Below are 20,857 nucleotides of genomic sequence, written 5' to 3' on the forward strand. Positions count from 1 at the left end.
TCCTGGTAGGTCAACCCATGACAATATTATGAGAGTGTATGCCAATGTTCAGCTTGGGGTGAAAAGGGGGGGGGGTCACTCCATACTGTCACTGGATGCTGCAAAAGCTTTTGACAGTGTGGAGTGGCCCTTCCTGTGGAGAACGTTGAGAACCTTTGGTTTTGGTGAAGTGTTCCTGGGGTGGATGGGGATAATATATCGTAATCCGAAGGCAAGAATTTTAGTGAATGGAGAGGTGTCTGAGTATTTTGAACTTGGAAGAGGGACAAGACAGGGGTGTCCTCTCTCCCCCTTGCTCTTTGCCCTAGCGATCGAGCCCTTAGCAAAGAGTGTAAAAAATAATGTGGAGATCGCAGGGTTTGGGGCGATGGGGAGAGAGGACAAAATTGCACTGTATGCCGATGATCTGTTGGTCTTCCTGGGGAACACACAGAAGGGTCCAGCGGAGGTAATGGGAGAGTTAACAAGATTTGGTTTATACTCGGGGTTAAAAATTAACTGGAGAAAATCTGTATTATTGCCACTGGACTCAGAAATGGAAGTAGACCCTCAATTAGAACTTCAAGTATTAGAGCCACAGGGGTCCTTCAAATATCTAGGAATAAAGATTGCGGCAGAACTAGGAAGATTTGAGGAATTAAATATTACACCTAAAATAGCGAGAATGAAACAACAAGCTCAAATATGGAACAACCTCCCGTTGACGAGGGCCGACAAGATAGCACTCATTAAAATGATATGGCTCCCTCAGTTGAATTATGTTTTGGCCAGCGCACCAATTTGGCTCAATAAAGGAGTGTTTAGAAGGATGCTTGCAACAGGCAACATTGGCAAACATTCTTATGGTAGTTCTATAAAAGTAACAATAGGTTTCAGGTATTGAAATAGTAATAGTATAGTAAGTGCTGCTTAGATTTATAGCGTGTTTATGCATTCAGACTTCCAATCTTTTTTCTAGACAATTTTTGTTCTTTATCTAGAGAAATTTTGGGTCCAGTGGAACCGATGGGACAAGGGCAGAAAAATAGATTATAGGGCCTCTGTCACCTCCAAAACACCTGCTAAACTTAAAGCTTAACTGTCATTTGAGGGCCATTTTTCCGAAAACATTAAATATCAACAGTACAAGCGATTTTAAGAAACTCTGTAATAGGTTTTATGTACTAAAAGAGTTTCCTTCTGTAGTGAAAAAGCAATCTCCCAGCCTCCCCCCTCACAACACATGAAGCAGGATTTCTGTCTCCATTATGTGGCTATGGAGAGGGGAGGGGCTATTAGGAGTGACTGAGCACAGAGGATTTCTGCAAAGCACCACACCCTGCAATCTTCTCTCAGTAAGTTCATAGATAAGCACTGACCTTTCTGACACCTGAATTTAGTGTTTTAGGTGCCCAGAGAGTCTACAAACAGCTGACCTTCATGTCACCTCTTCCTGCTCCCTCATCTCCCTCAGCCCCTCCCCCCATCATAGGCTTACAATGGAGAGAGCAGAACCCGTCTTCACTGGCTTCTGTGTAATGAAGACGTGTTTGCCTGATAATGCACAGATAAGAAGTCAGGGGGGGGGAGGCTGGGAAATTGCTTCTTGAGTACAGAAACCTACTGGCTGATGAAACCTATTACAGAGTTTCTTAGAATCGCTTATACTACTGATTTCTGCAATTAAAAAAAAAAACATGACAGTTACGCTTTAACTTATCAGTAGATTATATATCAGTAGAGTATACAAAGCTTATTTTATATTGGCAATTTTTATCTCTCTATGTTCTTGCATTCCTTTGCTGTAAGCCCACAAATGAAGGAGTCTAAGTATTCCGCTCCAATGAATTCTTGTGCTAGGTAGTCCTCTCTATTTATCAACATGCCTTTATCCTACTAACAGATGACTTTAGTTTAGGGCAGCGTTTCCAAACCAGGGCGCTGGGAGAACCCACCAGGGGTGCCGCGGGATCCCGGTCGGAATTGTGACACTGTCACTTTAAGCATCCCTAGAAGCTGCGGCCATGCAGAGTTGCAAACACTGGTTGGAGTGAGAGCCCGAGCTGCATTGCAAGGTCAGGAATAGTAAGCTGGCATTTTTCTTTTGCTGCCGTCATACCTGGTACCCCTGCCCAAGTTTGCTGGTCTAAAAAACAATGGGATGATGTCTTCCAGACAGTGCCTAAAGTTTCAAGATGCATAGTCCATCTAAAATCTTCAAGGAAACTGCTCTACAGGTGGTATCTAACCCCCTTCCGTATCCCAGAAATCTTTCCCAGCACATCGTCAATCTGTTGGAGGTGCAAAAAGATGTTTGCAACTTACTGCATGTCTGGTAGACATGTCACCATTTGACAACCTTCTGGACTCAAATTAAAGACTTGATTGCCCAAATAACAGGTAGACAGCTTCTGCCTTGACAGTTTGCTGTCAATTGTACTATAGCTGTGTTATAACGGCGGTCACTAATGGGCTTTATTCCGATGCGTACGCCTTTTAACGGCGTACGCATCGGAATGAATTGCCGCCCGGCGGCGGCAGCAGTGCGGGAGCTCAAAGCTCAAAGTATTATACACTAGTGTACAGTAATGTACACTAGTGTAAAAGTAAAAAAAAAGTGAAAAAAATGTGCGCCAAACACAACACAGCCCCCCTCCCAATAATAAAAATGCATTACATTCCCTATACCCAATAAAACATTACATAAAAGTGATAAAAACACAAATCCTATATATTTGGTATCATTACGTCCGTAACGACCCAATCTATAAAACTATATCAATAATTATATCGCACAATACACGCTGTAAAAAAAAACATAAAAAAAACAGTACAAGAATAGCTGTATTTTACCAATCCACTTTAGAAAATACGTCATAAAAGAGATCAAAAAGTCATATACATAAAAAAATTTGGTATCAATAAAAACTACAGATCTTCCCGCAAAAAAAATGCTCAAAACCAGCTCTGTCGCGCAAAAGATGAGAACTCTATGGATCTTGCAATGCGGCGACAGTTTTTGTGGGTTTTTGCTAGGAAGATAGTTAAAAAAACCTATGCAAATGTGGTATCGCCGTAACCGTAGTGACCCAGAGAATACATGTATTATGTTATTACTGACCGCCGATACGGATTTTTACGGCGATCACTAATGGGCTCTATTCTGCTGCCATCAGCTCTTTATGGCGATAGTGCAGAATAGTGCAGTGCCCGCAGCCCCCTCCTCTCGGCTACTGGAGGTAGCTGAGGGGTTGTGGCAGAGTGTGGGGTCAGTCCCGGAAAGTCCCCTCACCAGTGATCGCCGTTAATATCAGTATAACGGCGGCCACCTGTAACAGACATTGCCAGTGCAGCTGAACGCTTTCATCTCTTCTCACCGTGAATCCACAGTGAGAGGAGATGAGAACATGTCCCCCCCTGTGCCCAGAATTAACCATAGTGACCTGGTCACTGACCCTCCCCTCCCAGGGCAGCCATCTGATCCAAGATGGCCGCCGCCATCTCTGTGAACAGACTCTGTTCACAGTGATGGATTCCTAAAAATGATCAAAGGTTCATTCTCTCCACCACCAGAGGTGACGAAGAGCATGGGGCAATGATCGGTGACCACCCGGTGTGGTTCCAGTACAAGTGATCAGCGGTATATACTATATACCACTGATCGCTTGTTCCAAATTGTGCCGGCACTTTTTTTACGCCTGTCACCAAAGTCAAGTGCCCTGGATTACCCGTAACCACCCTGGATTACTTGTAGCCACCCCGGATTACTTGTAACCACCCCAGATTACCTGTAACACCCCAGATTACCTGTAACCAACCCAGATTGCCCGTCACCACCCCAGATTGCCTGTAACCACCCTAGATTGCCTGTAATTTTCCCAGATTATCCGTAATCTCCCCAGATTGCCTGTATCCACCCTAGATTGCCCGTATCCACCCTAGATTGCCCATAACCATCGTAGACAGCCCGTCACCACCCCAGATTGCCCGTCACCACCCCAGATTGCCCGTCACTACCCCAGATTGCCCGTAATCTCCCCAGATTGCCCGTATCCCCCCAGATAGCCCATAACCATTTCAGACAACCCGTAACCACCACAGATTGCCCGTAACCACCCCAGATTGCCACAGACTGCCTGTAACTACCCCAAATTGCCTTTAACCACCCCAGATTGCTCGCAACCTCCCCAGATTGCCCGTCACCACCCCAGATTGCCCGTTTCAACCCCAGATTGTCAGTGAACACCACCAGATTGCCCGTCACCACCCCAGATAGCCAGTGAACACCCCCAGATTGCCCATCACCACCACCCCCGATAGCCAGCAAACACCCCAAGATTGCCCATAACCACCCTAAATAGCCAGTAAACACCCCAGGATTGCCCATAACCACCCCATATAGCCAGTAAACACCCCCAGATTGCCCGTAACCACCCCTGATTGCCCGTGACCACCCCAGATTGACCGTAACCACCCCAGATTGGCACAGACTGCTCTTAACCACCCCAGATTGCCCATAACCCCACCAGATTGCCTGTTGCCACCTCAGATAGCCAGTAAACACCCCGAGAGTGTCCATTACCACCCCAGATAACCAGTAAACACCCACATATTGCCTGTAACTAAAATGACTCTCCTTCTCATCTGAGCCCTGCTGTGTGCCCATACAGTGGTTTATGCCCACATATGGGGTACCATTGTACTCAGGTGAACCTCCGTTACAAATTTTGAGGTGCTTTTTCTCCCCTGTTCCTAGTGAAATTGGGAAATTTCAAACTAAACAAACATGTTATTGCAAAAATTCAATTTTTTTCATTTTTACTGTCTAGTTTTGAATACTTTCCTCCAATACCTGTGGGGTCAAAATGGTCACCACACCACAAGATGTATTCTTTGAGGGGTGCAATTTCCTAAATGGGGTGACTTTTGGAGGGGGGGGTTTCTGCTGACACTACAGGGGCACTGCAAACGCACCTGGCGCTCAGAAACTTCTTCAGCAAAATCTTAACTGGAAATGCTAATTGTCGCTCCTTCCCTTCTGAGCCCCGCTGTGTGCCCACACAGTGGTTTATGCCCACATATTGGGTACCGTTCTACTCAGGAGAACCTGCGTTACATATATTCGGGTAAGTTTTCTTCCCTGTTCCTCGTGAAATTGAGAATTTTCAAACTAAACAAACATATTATTGGAAAAATTCTATTTTTTTCATTTTTACTGTCTTCTTTTGAATACTTTCCTCTAATACCTGTGGGGTCAAAATGGACACCACACCCGAAGATGTATTCTTTGAGGGGTGTACTTTCCAAAATGGGGTGAATTTTGTGGGTGTTCTATTCTGCTGACACTACAGGAGCTCTGCAAACGCACCTGGCACTCAGAAACTTCTTCAGCACAATCTTAACTGGAAATGCTAATAGGCACTCCATCCCTTCTGAGCCCCACTGTGTGCCCACACAGTGGTTTACTCCCCACATATGGGATACCATTGTACTCAGGAGAACCTGCGTTACAAAATTTTGGGTGCATTTTCTCTCATGTTTATTATGAAAATTAGATAATTTAATCTTAACAAATATATTATTGGAAAATTTCTATTTTTCATTTTTTTTCAGGCCTAATTATGAATACTTTCCTCCAGCTTCTGTAGGGTTAAAATGCTCATTATACCCATATATTAATTCTTTAAGGTGTCTAGTTTCCAAAATGGGGTCACTTATGGGGGTTTCCAGTATACAAGCCTCCTAAATCAACTTAAAATAAGAACTGGTCCCTAAAAAAATCAGTTATGGAAATTTCATGAAAATTTGATAATTTGCTGATACATTTCTAAGGCCCGTAGCGCCCTAAAAAAGTGAAATATGTTTACGAAATGAAGCCACAATAAAGAGGACATATTGATAATGTGACTTACTAACTAATTTTTGTCATGTGACTTTCTTTTTTTAGAAGCAAAGAATTTCAAAGTTCGGAAAGTGCAAAATTTTCAAATTTTTCATTATATTTTGATGTTTTTCACAAAAAACACACAAAGTAGTGACCAAATTATGCCACTAACATAAAGTACTATATGTTACGAAAAAAATCTCAGAATCGCTAGCATACGTTAAAGCATCACTGAGCAGATTTTTTTTAAATGAGCCTGGTCATTAAGGCCCAAACAGGCTTTGTCCCTAAGGGGTTAAGATGACTATTGTGCCTATTGTATGTGACCCTTTAAAAAAAAAAATCATAATTTTTTTTTTTAAGTGTAAATTGTTCACTTTATCCAGGGAAGGCCCAGCTCCTTCACACTGTTTAGGTCTTAAAAAAGGTGTGTTTTTATTTAAAAAAAATTAACACAGACACAAGCAACAAGCTTTGTTCTAAATACTTTTATTCATAGCCAGTGGTGCTGCCAACCCTGTACATGGTGACAGATTTACTTTAAGAACATGATTCTTTGTACACCAAAAATGTAATAATAAGGTAATGTTGTTTTTTTAGCTCACAGAGAATACAGGCTGGTGGATGGGCCTAATGATTGCTCGGGACATTTAGAAGCGCTCCATGGTAATACCTGGGGATCTGTTTGTGAGATTGAACTAAGGGCGGCCAATGTACTTTGTAAGGAACTTCAATGTGGAGAAGCTGTTCCATCATCACTGACCTATACAAGAAGACCTGGACCAATATGGACAAAGCAAATTCATTGTACTGGTAATGAGTCCAGACTATATGACTGTAAAAGAGTTCGTAGGGGAAAAGGAAACTGCATTAAACCAAGTCCTCCCTCTATCCAGTGTAAAGGTATGCGATAATTATTTTGTCAGTTTTTAAGTTGACTATAAACGTGAAAAGACAAAAGTAATGTATAAAGGGGTATTCTAATGCCAGTAAGTTATCAACTTATACAAAAGATAGGGAATAACAAACAGATCTGTTGTGGTTCACCTACTGGGACTTGAGAATGGGGTCATAACAATTCCATTATCCATAGAATGAATGGCATGGATTGTGCCTTTCGCGGCCACCACTCCAATCATTATCTATGGGGTCGCTGAGTTGTTTTTATTGGAGAATGGGGTGGGGGATCTCAGTGGTCAAATCTCAAATGACCTGCTTGTTATCTCCTATTTGGGGCATGCCTGATATAAAAGAAATGCTTACAAATGTGCCACATCCTATTAGCATTAAAAGAATTAGAGTCTTAATACATTCATGTCTGCCCATACAGGTTAGTCTGGGTGAGCATTCAAGCAATAAATAAGTAAAAGGGGTATTCCCCTCACAACCTTGCCAGTCATACTTACCAAATCCTTATGAGCATTTTGAGCTGTCTCACACCTCTCTATGTGCTGCCATTCTTGTTTTTGAACTTTTTTTTGTAAATGTTTGTATACAGCTAACATAGTGCTGACCGGGAAAGGGTTAGGGGAGATGCTGCAGATGCTCTAATTGCTCTGATGCCGCCTGTCACTTCTGTCCCAGGAGGGTTTGGACAGTTGGAGAGAGGATGGTTAGGAAGGATGCTGCAGATGTTCTGCTATAATGCTGCCTGTCACTTGTGTCCGGGGGTTGCGGGTGTACAACAACGACGACTCCTACTATGCCCTGATATGTTTGTGATTATAACAGTAGTAGTACAGTTAAAGGAGAAGTCTGGCCAAAATTTTTTTTTTATATGTTATTACTTATGGAAATTTATACAATTTTCTAATGTACATTAATTATGGGAAATGCTCCTATACTGCTATTTCCCTTAATTTAGTGTATCAGGAAGTGTTAGAATTCTCTCAGAAGCAGTGACGTCACGACGAATGGTGTAATTCCTATGGAGTGTCCAGCAGGGGGCGCTCTATATATAGATGTCAATGAGTACCATTGACTTCTATATAAAGTGCACCCCTGCTGGACACTTCATTGGAATTACAATGGATGTGTGTATGTAATGTAATGTTATGTACTGTACTTTGCGATTGAATACATTTATGGAATACTTTGGGGAGCAAGTGTCCTTGCTCCCCAAAGTATCCCATAAATGTATTCAATAAATACATTTGCAGGGCACCGAGCAGGGAGGGAGAGAAGTGCCATCTACCTCCCCCCTCCCTGCTCGGTGCTGGGCACATATACAAAGTACTACTCCTCCATTATCTGCAGATAATGGGGGGAGTAGTACATGTAATATCAATCGCCGCCCGCGCCGCCCGCACATAAGTGCCACTCTTCATGCCCCCTCCTCCTCCGCTCCCCCTCCTGGCATAAAACACTATGGCGCCGCTGACTCCCCGCCGCCCGCCAGTGCCGCTGACTCCCCGCTGCCCGTGCCGCTACTCACACTATCCGGCCGGCCGCCGCTCTCTACTCCTGCATGCCGGCCGGGCAGGGGTGATTCTAGCCTCTCTGCTGCCCGAGGCGAACTATAGGATGACGCCCCCCCCCCCAGTCAATCCACCCACATTATAATCCACTACTGCCCCCCCCCCCAACTGCTGTCCCCAATAAACATAATGTTTGGTCCCTTGCTGCACAGAGGATGTCAGGAGAGGAGGGGGCTGATCTTATAGGGGAGGTCACAGCAGCACAGAGGAGGTCAGGAGAGGAGGGTGCTAATCCTATAGGAGAGGTCCCAGCAGCACAGAGGATGTCAGGAGAGGAGGGTGCTAATCCTATAGGAGAGGTCCCAGCAGCACAGAGGATGTCAGGAGAGGAGGGTGCTAATCCTATAGGAGAAGTCCCAGCAGCACAGAGGATGTCAGGAGAGGAGGGTGCTGATCTTTTAGAAGATGGTCCCCCTCTTCCCCCCTTATAGATGGACCCCCTCTTTTCCCCCTTATAGATGGTCCCCTCTCCCTTATAGATGGTCCCCCTCCCCCCCCTATAGATGGTCCCCCTCTCCCCCTCCCTTATAGATGGTCCCCCTCTCCCCCTCCCTTATAGATGGTCCCCCTCTTTCCCTTCCCTTATAGATGGTCCCCCTCTTCCCCCCCTCCCTTATAGATGGTCCCCCTCTCCCCCCCCCTTATAGATGGTCCCCCTCTTCCCTCTCCCTTATATATGCCCCCCCCCCCTGCACAGCAGATAAAACAAAAACAGCACACAACTCACTTGCCATCCGTTCCCCCGTCGAGCCTCTCTGGTCTGGTCCCGGCTTATGTGCGGCTGCCCGGGGTGTCCCGTCCTGTCCCTGGAACCGCGCGCATCAGAGAGCTACCCGTGCGCCTGTGGCTGTGACTTCCAGTGCACAGGGAGCTCTCTGAAGCGCGCGCTGCCGGAGACAGGATGGGACACCTCCGGCAGCCACACATCAGCCGGGGGACTAAAGGCTGCATTCCCACGTTCCGTGGAATGCCGGTACCGGAGACCCCCGAGCCCGGACAGCATCTGTAATTAGATGCTGGGAGCGGGGGAGACTGTATTCATAAGCACCGCGCTGTAGTAACAGCACCGCGTGGCTGATTCATTACACCGCGGCGCTTATGAATACAGTCTCCCCCGCTCCCAGCATCTAATTACAGATGCTGTCCGGGCGCGGGGGTCTCTGGTACATGGTACAATCAGTGGCGGATTATAATGCGGGCGGCCGCCCGAACCGCCCATATTATAATCTGCCACTGAATGCCGCCCCTAGGGGCGTAGCTAATGTCTCTTGGGCCCTGGTGCAAGAGGTCAACTTGGGCCCCCCCTTTCTCGATGCTATTGGTATATATATATATATCTCTCAAGACTGATATTACCAATAATACCAGTATACAGGAAATATTATCACCGCCATACTGTTACTAAACAAATCCTGTTTACTGAGACCAATATTGCCAATATTACCAGTACACAAGGGGAAATATTACCGCCACACCACAACCATCACCACCATATTGTTACTGACCAAATCCAGTATACTAAATCCAATAAAACACAGTACCAGATAACAAGTAACAAATAATACCACCTCATAGTGACTAACACCACCGCTGCTACTGAATATAATCCTCTGTACATAGACCAATATCACTTCATACAGTCATATAGAGGTGGACGCACTCTACACAGGATCTATACACCATATACATTACAGTGCAGTTATATCAAGTGACTCACAGGGGACGTCTTCTCTGATCGGAGTTCTTCCCTTTTCATCTTCTCCATCTGTTGTGGGCGATTTTGAGAACTTCTCTGGGCCACGAATCCACAGAATCTGCCAGACAGACATATTAGGCTCCTCACACTGACACCATCATCTCTCTAAAAACTGCACATCTGTACTGTCCCCTTTACACCCTCATTTAGTAGGTAGCCCTGACACTATGTGACCCCCCTTAAAGTACATGCCCCCCTCTGTGCATGCCCTATTGTATACACCCCCATGTAGTCCACCTTATAGATGGCCCCCAATGTTTCCCCCTTATAGATGGCCCCCTGTGTTGTCCCTCTTATAGATGCCCCCCATGTTATCCCCCATATAGATGGCCCCCCATTTTATCCCCCTTACAGATGCCCCCCATGTTGTCCCCTCCTCCTGCCCCTTTATCACCATACTACTACCCCTTTCATCCTCCTGCCCCTCCATCATAATACTACCACCCCCTTCATCCTCCTGCCCTTTCATCATCATACCACTACACCCTTCATCATCCTCTTGTTCCTTAATCATCATACCACTACACCCTTCATCATCCTCTTGTTCCTTAATCATCATACCACTACACCCCTCATCATCCTCTTGTTCCTTAATCATCATACCACTACACCCTCATCATCATACCACTACACCCCCCATCATCCTCTTGTTCCATCATCATACCACTACACCCCCCATCATCCTCTTGTTCCATCATCATACCACTACACCCTCATCATCATACCACTACACCCCCATCATCCTCTTGTTCCATCATCATCATACCACTACACCCCCATCATCCTCTTGTTCCATCATCATACCACTACACCCCCCATCATCCTCTTGTTCCATCATCATACCACTACACCCCTCATCATCATACCACTACACCCCCATCATCCTCTTGTTCCATCATCATACCACTACACCCCCCATCATCCTCTTGTTCCTTCATCATACCACTACACCCCCATCAATCTCTTGTTCCATCATCATACCACTACACCCCCCATCATCCTCTTGTTCCATCATACCACTACACCCCCATTATCCTCTTGTTCCATCATCATGCCACTACACCCCCATCATCCTCTTGTTCCATCATCATAATACCACTACACCCCCATCATCCTCTTGTTCCATCATCATCATCATCATCATCATCATACCACTACACCCCCCATCATCCTCATCATACCACTACACCCCCCATCATCCTCTTGTTCCATAACCATCATACCACTACACCCCCCATCATCCTCTTGTTCCATCATCATCATACCACTACACCCCCATCATCCTCCTGTTCCATCATCATACCACTATACCCCCCATCATCCTCTTGTTCCACCACCATACCACTACACCCCCCATCATCCTCTTGTTCCACCATCATACCACTACACCCCCATCATCCTCTTGTTCCATCATCATCATACCATTACACCCCCCATCATCCTCTTGTTCCACCACCATACCACTACACCCCCATCATACCCTTTAAAACAAAAAAATCTTTACTCACCTGAATGGTTCCTCTAGTCTTCTTGTCACGCGCGCTGGCGGGCTTACCGCGGCTGGGGGCGGGGCTTCCAGCGGAGGGGGCGGAGCTTCGTGGGACCTGTTTTTTTGCCCTCAAGATGCTCCCAGCCTCGCAAGTCAGCCGGGGGCCGTCCCAGCCTCCTCTTGTGATCGCAGGCAAAACATTACTTGCGGTCACAAGAAGGAGTGGGATGGGAGCAGTACAGTGGCAGTACAGTAGCGGCCCGGTCGCGGCGGCGACTGCTGCGACCGTGGTAGCTACGCCACTGAATGCCGCCCCCATGATAACAGCTGGTGGCGCCGCCTGAGGCAGACGACTCAGGTCGCCTCATCATTGCGGCGCCACTGCGGCCGGGTAAGCCCTCACCCACCCTAGCCGGGGACACCAGGAAGCACCGGGAGTGCCGTGCTTCCGGCCAGGGTGGGTGAGGGCTGATGCGGCCGGTATGCAGGAGCAGAGAGCGGCGGCCAGCTGTATAGTGTGAGGAGCGGCACGGGCGGCGGGGAGTCAGTGGTGCGGACGGCGGGGAGTCAGCGACGCCATAGTGTTTGAAGCCGGGAGGGGGAGCGGAGGAGGAGAGGGCATGAAGAGCGGCACTTGTGTGAGCGGCGCGGGCGGCGATAGATAGCACAGGTACTACTCCCCCATTATCTGCAGATAATGGGGGAGTAGTACTTTGTATATGTGCCCAGCACCGAGCAGGGAGGGGGAGGTAGTTGGCACTTCTCTCCCTCCCTGCTCGGTGCCCTGCAAATGTATTTATTGTATACATTCATGGGATACTTTGGGGAGCAAGGACACTTGCTCCCCAAAATATTCCATAAATGTATTCAATCGCAAAGTACAGTTCATAACATTACATTACATACACACATCCACTGTAATTCCAATGGAGTGTCCAGCAGGGGCACACTATATATAGAAGTCAATGGTACTCATTGACTTCTATATACATATAGAGCGCCCCCTGCTGGACACTCCATAGGAATTACACCATTCGCCGTGACGTCACTGCTTCTGAGAGAATTCTAACACTTCCTGACGAAATAGCAGTATATGAGCATTTCCCATAATTAATGTACATTAGAAAATTGTATAACTTTCCATAAGTAATAAAATATAAGCACTACATCAGTGGTTTTGGTACATTCCTGGGGATAGGGCTGCTGTTTTATTGTTTTAGATGGTAATTTGTTTACTGAGGCAGAACATGATGAATGTTTTTTTTGGGGGGGCCAAAGTACAAGCAATTTTAATAAACTCTGTAACAGGTTTTATTAGGCAAAAAAAAAAGCCTCTTTTTGTACTCGAGAAGCAATTTCTCAGCCTCCCCCTCCCCTACTTTTTATCTGGGCATTAGCAGGCAAATCCGTCCTTATTACAGAGAAGCCAGTGAAGACAGGTTTTGCTGTGTCCACTATATCCTATGGCGGGGGGAGGGGCCGAGGGAGATGAGTGAGCAGGAAGGAGAGACATGATGGTCAGCTGTTTGTAAACTGGGCATCTAAAATGCTGGATTCAGAGGTCAGAAAGGTCAGTGCTTATCTGGGAACTTGCTGAGAGAAGATTGCAGGGTGTTGTGCTTTGCAGGACTGATATTTCTCCCTCCATGCTCACTCACTCCTCTCAACCCCTCCCCTCTCCATAGAGCATAATGGACACAGAAATCTTACATCTTCTGAAGTAAGGGGGTGGTTAAATTTTTTTATTTTTTTTTAAGTACAGAAGGAAACACTTTTTCCTAAATAAAACCTGTTACAGAGTTTCTTAAAATCACTTGTACTATTGGTATTTATTGTTTTATGAAAAATGACCCTGAAATGACAGTTACGCTTTACGTTATATATTTTGAAGTGATAGTTTTAATTAAATACAGTTTTTCTATAATGGAGTATGTTGGCCTCCAAATAGCCAGCAACTAAATGAACCCCAGATAACAACTAATAGTGAACCAGGAGACCTGCCCAGCGCCTAACTCCTGCCGGGCTCCTAACTCCAAAAACTAATCACCTGTGTTCCAGACCTCTGACTGGCAGACAAGCTGTCAGTCAATCAGGCACATCAGGGAACAGCTGATCTCTATGTGCAGATTAATAACACCGAGCTGTCGGATCTCTATGATATTACCAGGCCCAGAACGTGGGAGGACTGTACGGGGTCTTGGTCAGGAATGTTTCCTACAGTTAAATTAACCCCTTCTCATCAGTAACATGTATATATACGTTCCTACTGCACATAACCCGTGCAGTAGGTATGTATATATATGTTCCCTGTACTGATGGGGTTATTTATGTGAGCGGGATCACTGCAGAGATAGCTGGGGCCTGGAGGTAATGACAGTAAGCTGCGATCCCACAGCCGACTCTCCATAACCCCTTAAACGCAGCGATCTACAGCGATCGCGGCGTTTAGGTGCTCAGTGACAGATCAAGCATCTGTCACTGAGTTATCGGTGCTGCGGGAGTCCCGATTGCATGTGTCGACAGATGCTATGCGGGAGTCCCGATCGCATGTGCTGATCTATGTTATGCTATGATGTAGCGTAGATCAGTATATGCAATCTAATGATTGCATATTTTACAGTAAAAAAAAATGTAATAAAAAGTTTTTAAAAATATAAAAAAAACCTTATAAACACCCTCCCGATAAGTTTCAAAAACCCTTACCGATTATAAAAATATAAATATAAATAAACAAACATATTACATATCGTAGCGTGCGGAATTGTCCGATCTATTAAAATATAACCTTATTGTTCCCGCACCGTGAATGGCGTAATGCCGTTTTTCAGACCTTAGAATGAACGGAGCCGCGTTATACAGGGGAGGGAATTCCCTCCCACGGGGGGCCGGCCTCCAGTGCTTGAGCACCGTCCGGTTGCGGTGCTTAGAACGGCGCCGTGCACAGGAACCGGGCCGCGGTCCGAAAAACAGACAGCGGCACAGGCTTCCCCGTGACGGCACCGTTTGATCCGTGGGTTTAGCTTAAAGAGGATGTACCTAGTGGTACATCCTCTTTAAAGCGAATCTGTACCCACAATCTGACCTCCCCAAACCACTTGTACCCTCAGATAGCTGCTTTTAATCCAAGATTTGTCCTGAAGTCCGTTTTGGCAGGTGATGCAGTAAATGTAATAAAAAACTGCTTTTAAACTGGCAGCCCCGTGCCCTTTGGCCGTGGCCTAGAGTGTGTATGCATTAGGCTAGCACAACCTTTCTGTCCTTCCTCTCCACCCTCTTCATCCTTAGGAATTCTCCGGGCAGATTGTCTCCTATTTATCACCTGTGAGAGGACGGCACATGGGCTGGATCGTTAAGGCACCTGTGTAGTTTTCACTGCAGAGGAATAGGAAAAATGTTGAAGAGGGTGGACAGGAGGGACGGAGAGGGTGTGCAAGCCTAATGCATACACAAACTAAGCCACGGCCAAAGGGCACGGGGCTGCCAGTTTAAAAGTTGTTTTTTTTTTATGACAATAACCGCATCACCTGCCGAACGGACCCCAGGACAAATCTTGGATTAAAAGCAGCTATCCAAAGGTACAAGTGGTTGGGGGAGGGGGGTGTCAGATTGTGGGTACAGAGTTGCTCTAATTTGACCCGGACTTTTGTGCATCAAAAGGTTCTGTCTTGAAGGGGTTAACAAAATACAAGAATCCTAGCTTTTTAATTTTTTATTTTACCACATTCACAGTTCGGGATAAACATTTTTATTGTTCCGTTCTTTATGGACATGGACCTATTACGTGCATTTCTATATTGTTTTTCTTTTTTTTTTAATAGAATTAGGGAAAAGAAAAGGGAAAAGTACTGTTTTTTTATGGGGGGGGATGGGGGATGTATTTTATTACACTTAGTTTTCTGCACTTTATTTTATTGTATTGTATTTTTTTTTTACTTTTTTCATGTCCCACAAGGGGACTATAACAGTGATCAATAGACCACTGTTGCAATGCACTGCACTAGTGATCAATTTCAGTGTATTAGACCTTATATTCAGGCAATACATGGAGACGTAGCGTAAAAAGAAAAGACAGCAGCTTAGATTAAGGACCTTTAATGACCAGCAATCATTCAGAGGTTCAACAATCTGATATCTAGTAATACTGATCACTAGAGATGAGTGAGTAGTACTTGATTGAGTAGCTATTTGATTGAATATTACACTATTTAATGTACTCGTTTTATCATCTGGGCATGTCCCCAAATTTAATCCCTTTGGAAGAGGAACCTTCTATTTATCCATACTAGGATTTTACACTATCAGGGTTGTATTTGCCACGGGGCACGCATGGTCCTGTAGCTAGGGCAATGGTGTTCAATGAGTAAAAAAAAAAAAACAAAAAACTGTAGGGTGCAGAGTAGAGATGAGCAAACCGGGTTTGGTTTCGAGTCCGTCCGAACCGGATCGATTAGCATTTCATTAGCGGTGGCTGCTGAAGTTGGATAAAGCTCTAAGGTTGTCTGGAAAACATTGATACAGCCAATGACTATATCCATGTTTTCTACATAGCCTTAGGGTTTTATTCAAATTCATCAGCCCTTGCCAATCAAATGCCGAACTTTCGGGTTCGGATGGACTCAAACCCAAACCTGGTTCGCTCATCTCTAGTGCAGAGGGATATGGGCGGACAGGGTAACAGTCAAATAGGTACTCCCTCAACATCCGATGATACTTGTCCCTTAAACTGCCACATCTCCAAATGGCTTGCCATGGAGATACTGCTGTTTAGGCATTTGGAAACGGAAGCTTTGGAGGCCGCCATCCCTTGGTATTTGGTGCCTAGCCATCACTATTTTTCCCACTGCGCTGTCCCACCTTGCCCCAGCATGTGTCCCATAACATCAGGCACGCACTGAGTAACTTTAAGTTACTGCAAAGGTCTACATGAGGGACATTACCTCTCCCTGACAACACTCTAGGTAAATGTTGTGGGACAGCCTACCTGCTACCCCTGCACAAGATTGCGGGCCCTGGTTCAGGCTTTCCGCAAACCTTTATGACAATTCGGACAACCCTTCCTCCTCCCACTACTCCTCATCTGCCCTCAGGCACTAGCTGGAAGCATAGCAGAACTGGTGTGAGGAGACGTCAACAGGCCGTACTGAAGCTCATCAGCGTGGTTTAGAAGAAGCACAGCAGCTCAGAGATGCTGCACGTCATAACGCAGCAGACCGAACTGTGGCTCTCACTGATGCACCTAGGATTAGGCATGGTCGTATATGATAATGGACGTAACCTGTTAGTGGCTCTGGAGCTTGACGAACTCCTACACCTACCATGCCTGGTCCATGTTTTTAACTTTGTGGTACAGCATTTTTAAAAATGATGAAGCAATGGAGTGAACAGAGACCTCAGCACGACCAGAGTAACCGTGTAGTCACTGAACCAATGGAGCCTGGGGTATATGCAGGTGGAATACTACTCCAAAAAAGACAGCCTGACTGTGCGGTGCACGGATGAGAAAAAGAGTCTATGCAATGATGTGGAGAGAAGAAATATCTCTAGCACTCACCAGGTACTTGCTTGCAGGCTTTATTTCATAAAGAAAAAGCGGCAGGGAGGGGAAAGGTGCGTGGCGTGTCTCTGATGGCGACAGCCGTTTCTGGCCACTAGGGCCTGTCGTCTAGCCGAGGGCAAACGCCGTGTAGCAGGAAGGGGCGTGAAATAGGTACAGATAGTGCACGTGACTAATGAATGTTAAAAACAAATACATTTAGCAACAAAACATCACAGGAATACAGTTAGGTTGTTTCTTTCATTGGGGCCTAAAGGGCCCGTAGCTTCTAAACCTGTGATTGATAGAGACTCTCTCCTTAGCAGAGTTTGGTGTTGGTCTCCGCCCTTTCTGCCGGAGTTAACTCTTTCCAATCCAAGGAATTTAATACACTTAGTATCTCCCCCGTGTTCCTTTCGGATATGATCAGTCAGACGAGGCACCCCCTTCCCCATGCGCACATGAGTACATATGTTCTTTGTATCTGATCCATAGGGGGCACTTCGTCTTTCCAATATAGTATCTCTTGCAAGGGCAAACTATTGCATATATCGTATATGTGGACCTACAGGTAATAAAGTCCTTGATAAAGCAGTCCTTGCCTCCTAGATGTACAGTATATATGCAGTACATAACATCTGAGCACAGCAATTACACTGACCGCATTTGCGGTTACCCTGAGGTAGAGACGTATTCAGCCAGTTACTGGTCTGCACTCCCGCTAAGCATGTCTCCTATCGTCTTACTTCTCCTATGTGTAATGAAGGGCTTACGACTAGCGATTTCATGTAAGTCTGGGTCATTTTCTAGTAGGAACCAGTGACGATTTATGGCATTTCTAATTAAGCGGGGAGTTCTGGAAAATAAACATAAATCTTTTATCTGTGTCATCTTTCCCACTTCTGGTTGAGCTCGATAGCGCTGATCTCTCCTGGCCAGCTGCACGTGTATAGGCATCTCGTTTGATGTGTTGAGGGTAACCCCTCCGTGCCAGTCTCTTCTCCAGGTCGCCAGCTTGAATCCTAAAATTGTCATCGTTATTATTAACTCTACATAGACGTAACATCTGCCCATACGCTATGGCTTTTTTTTTTACTACAGTAGGAGTGAGTTGGCGAAGTGGAGAAGGGAGTTGCACGCAGTTGGCTTTCTATACACAGAGGTTTTGATACCATCATTTTCAACTTCGACGAGGACATCTAGAAATTCTAAAGATAATGCCCTAAATTTATATGTCGGATGTTGAGGGAGTACCTGGCCGACTGTAACCCTATTCTCTCCGATCCCTCTGCACCCTACAGTTTTTTTAACTCATTGATATGCTGCCCCTCTCAACACCATTGCCCTAGCTACAGGACCATGCGTGCCCAATGACAAATACAACCCTGATGGTGTGATTTCTTAGTATGGATAAAGAAAAGGATCCTCTCCCAAAGAGATTATGTTTGGGGACATGCCCAGATGGTCAAAAGTGGTCAAACTCTGTTTCCACATTTTGAACAGGACAGCAGGAAATCCTCCCTAATCCGTAGGGCCATCTTCAGTTGTAAGGATAGGAGTAGGTGGTAGTTAAAGAAGTTATCCGGGTAACAAAAACAATATTCTAAACAATCTCCCTTCCCAATACTACTCTATGTTTAATATACATGTATATCCTATCTTGCATCCTTTCCCTGTTTTTATCTCATTCTTATCAACTCTTGTTTAAAATCCTCTACTCTCTGTCCACTCAGACCATGCTCAGTCTGGATGGAACTAGAATGTTTTCATTCACAGTCAGCAAGCAAAGATCTAAACCTAAACTACACCCCCCACCTCCTGGTAAACAGATGGCCATTATGCTGCACATGCTGTAGCTACAGCATGCGCGTGTCAGCTCTGCTACATCATCAGCTAGTATGGAATAAATATTGGGGTGATGTGATGCAAAAATCCGTGGAAAAAAACAAACAAAAAACATGTGTTTACTTTGCAATAGTTAGGACAGCAATTAGAGATGAGAGAACCTGCCGAGGTTCGGGTTCGTAGGAACCTGAACTCTCGGCTTCTGATTCCTGCTGTCTGCCCGCTCCGTGGAGAGGGTGGATACAGCCAGAGGACCGCCTAGAAAACTGGGATACAGCCTATGGCTTTTAGATAAACTTGTAACTCATGAATGGCAGCATCTAAAAAGACAGGAGATGGCTCAAAATACTCAGGGGGACTTGGTGAGTAAGACGAGCTAGCATTTAATTTTTTAGGTGGTTAGGTGGATAAACCCTTTAAGGACAGTGATCAGTACACCTAGAAAAACCTGTGTGTGTTGTCAGAATTCAGTTCAGGATGAAGGAATGAATAGTTACTTAGGGTGCCTTCAAAAGTAACGGATCCGCAGCGGATTTCACACTGTGGGTTTTCCGCTGCGGATCCATGTAGTGTGAAGGTCTATGGGTTACATATCACAGCTGAATTTTCATTCTGCTGCGGATATGTAACCCAGCCCCTTTAACCCCCGCAGCCCCGGCCTGGAGCATACATCACATGCTCCAGGCTCCTGCTTGCTTCGGGGCCTCTCAGCATCTCCCGGCGGTCAGCCAATCAGTGTGCTGCCCCGTTGCAGTGTACTGATTGGCCGACCACCAGGAGATGCCCCGAAGCAAGCAGGAGCCTGAAGCATGTGATGTATGCTCCAGGGTTGCCCCCGGCCCGGAGCATACATTACCTGCTTGGCGCCGTGGCTGTGTGAAGCTCCCGGCTCCCCTTACTCCTCATCAGCCAATCAGTGCATGGCAGCACTGATTGGCTGATGAGGAGTTTCACACAGCTGTGGCGCCAAGCAGGTAATGTACGCTCTGTGCCGGGGATGCGGGTGGCTGGAGGTTAAAGGGGCCGGGTCACATATCTGCAGCGGAATTTTCATTCCGCTGTGGGTATGTGACCCCATAGGCCTTCACTATACCAGGATCCGCAGCGGATTTCACTGCAAACTCGCAGCGTGAAATCCGCTGCGGATCCGGTACGTGTGAAGGCATCCTAACACTAGATTCACACATTCAGTTGTTTTTCCGGACCGTATAAGATGCCTACAAACACCCACAATCTGCAAGTATTTATTCTGTAATGCATCGGTACAGACGTTTCCACCCTAAAATTACTGATCCACAAAGATTTTGGACACACCTATAGACTTATATGAAACAATCTGTGCCTCAATTATGGTCCATACTAGGACTTGTCAATAATTTTTGCAGATTCGATATTTGCAGATTGCGGAACTTGTAAATGTAGCCTAAAAGAAAGAACTGTTTTTCTGAATTTATTAATTACCATATACAGTATATCCCCCTCAACTGTCTGACTTAAACTTCGCCCCCTTAAGAAAATGGGATGAGCCCTGCCATTCTGGAATCTAGAATTCCTACAACATGTTTGCGAAATAGAGGCCTGTGAATTTTTTTTATTAAATAGTCATCCAAGAACGCTGGGTAGACATAAATAGAGGATACAGTCTTTTCTTAGGGGAGAGGCATGGGTAAGGCATACAGTGGTTTATCAGTGAAGGAGTGTTAAGGCGATATGACTGGAGACTAGACTGAGGTGTTGCACTACCATCTTCGTGCTAGTGAGACACCTTGGTGTCAGGAAAATGAATCACACCATTATATTTGTATTGCAGCAAGATGTTCATAAGGGGAACTCCACATAAGGAAAATTAGTTTTTTTATTAAAAGTACATTAAAAGTTATATAGATGTGTCTAT

At 45.6% G+C, this 20,857-nt stretch overlaps 1 protein-coding gene across 1 annotated transcript in view; it reads left to right on the forward strand.

The window, feature by feature from the left end:
• The window catches only part of LOC138770478 (antigen WC1.1-like), an 85,764-nt gene that overhangs the window by 41,773 nt on the left and 23,134 nt on the right, over positions 1 to 20,857 (forward strand). The window contains exon 5 of the mRNA XM_069949585.1: positions 6,464 to 6,766. Within this exon, the coding sequence (XP_069805686.1) occupies positions 6,464 to 6,766 (303 nt within the window). The remainder of the gene's footprint in view (positions 1 to 6,463; positions 6,767 to 20,857) is intronic.

This window comes from Dendropsophus ebraccatus, chromosome 13 (assembly GCF_027789765.1).
Source record: "Dendropsophus ebraccatus isolate aDenEbr1 chromosome 13, aDenEbr1.pat, whole genome shotgun sequence".
NCBI lineage: Eukaryota > Metazoa > Chordata > Amphibia > Anura > Hylidae > Dendropsophus > Dendropsophus ebraccatus.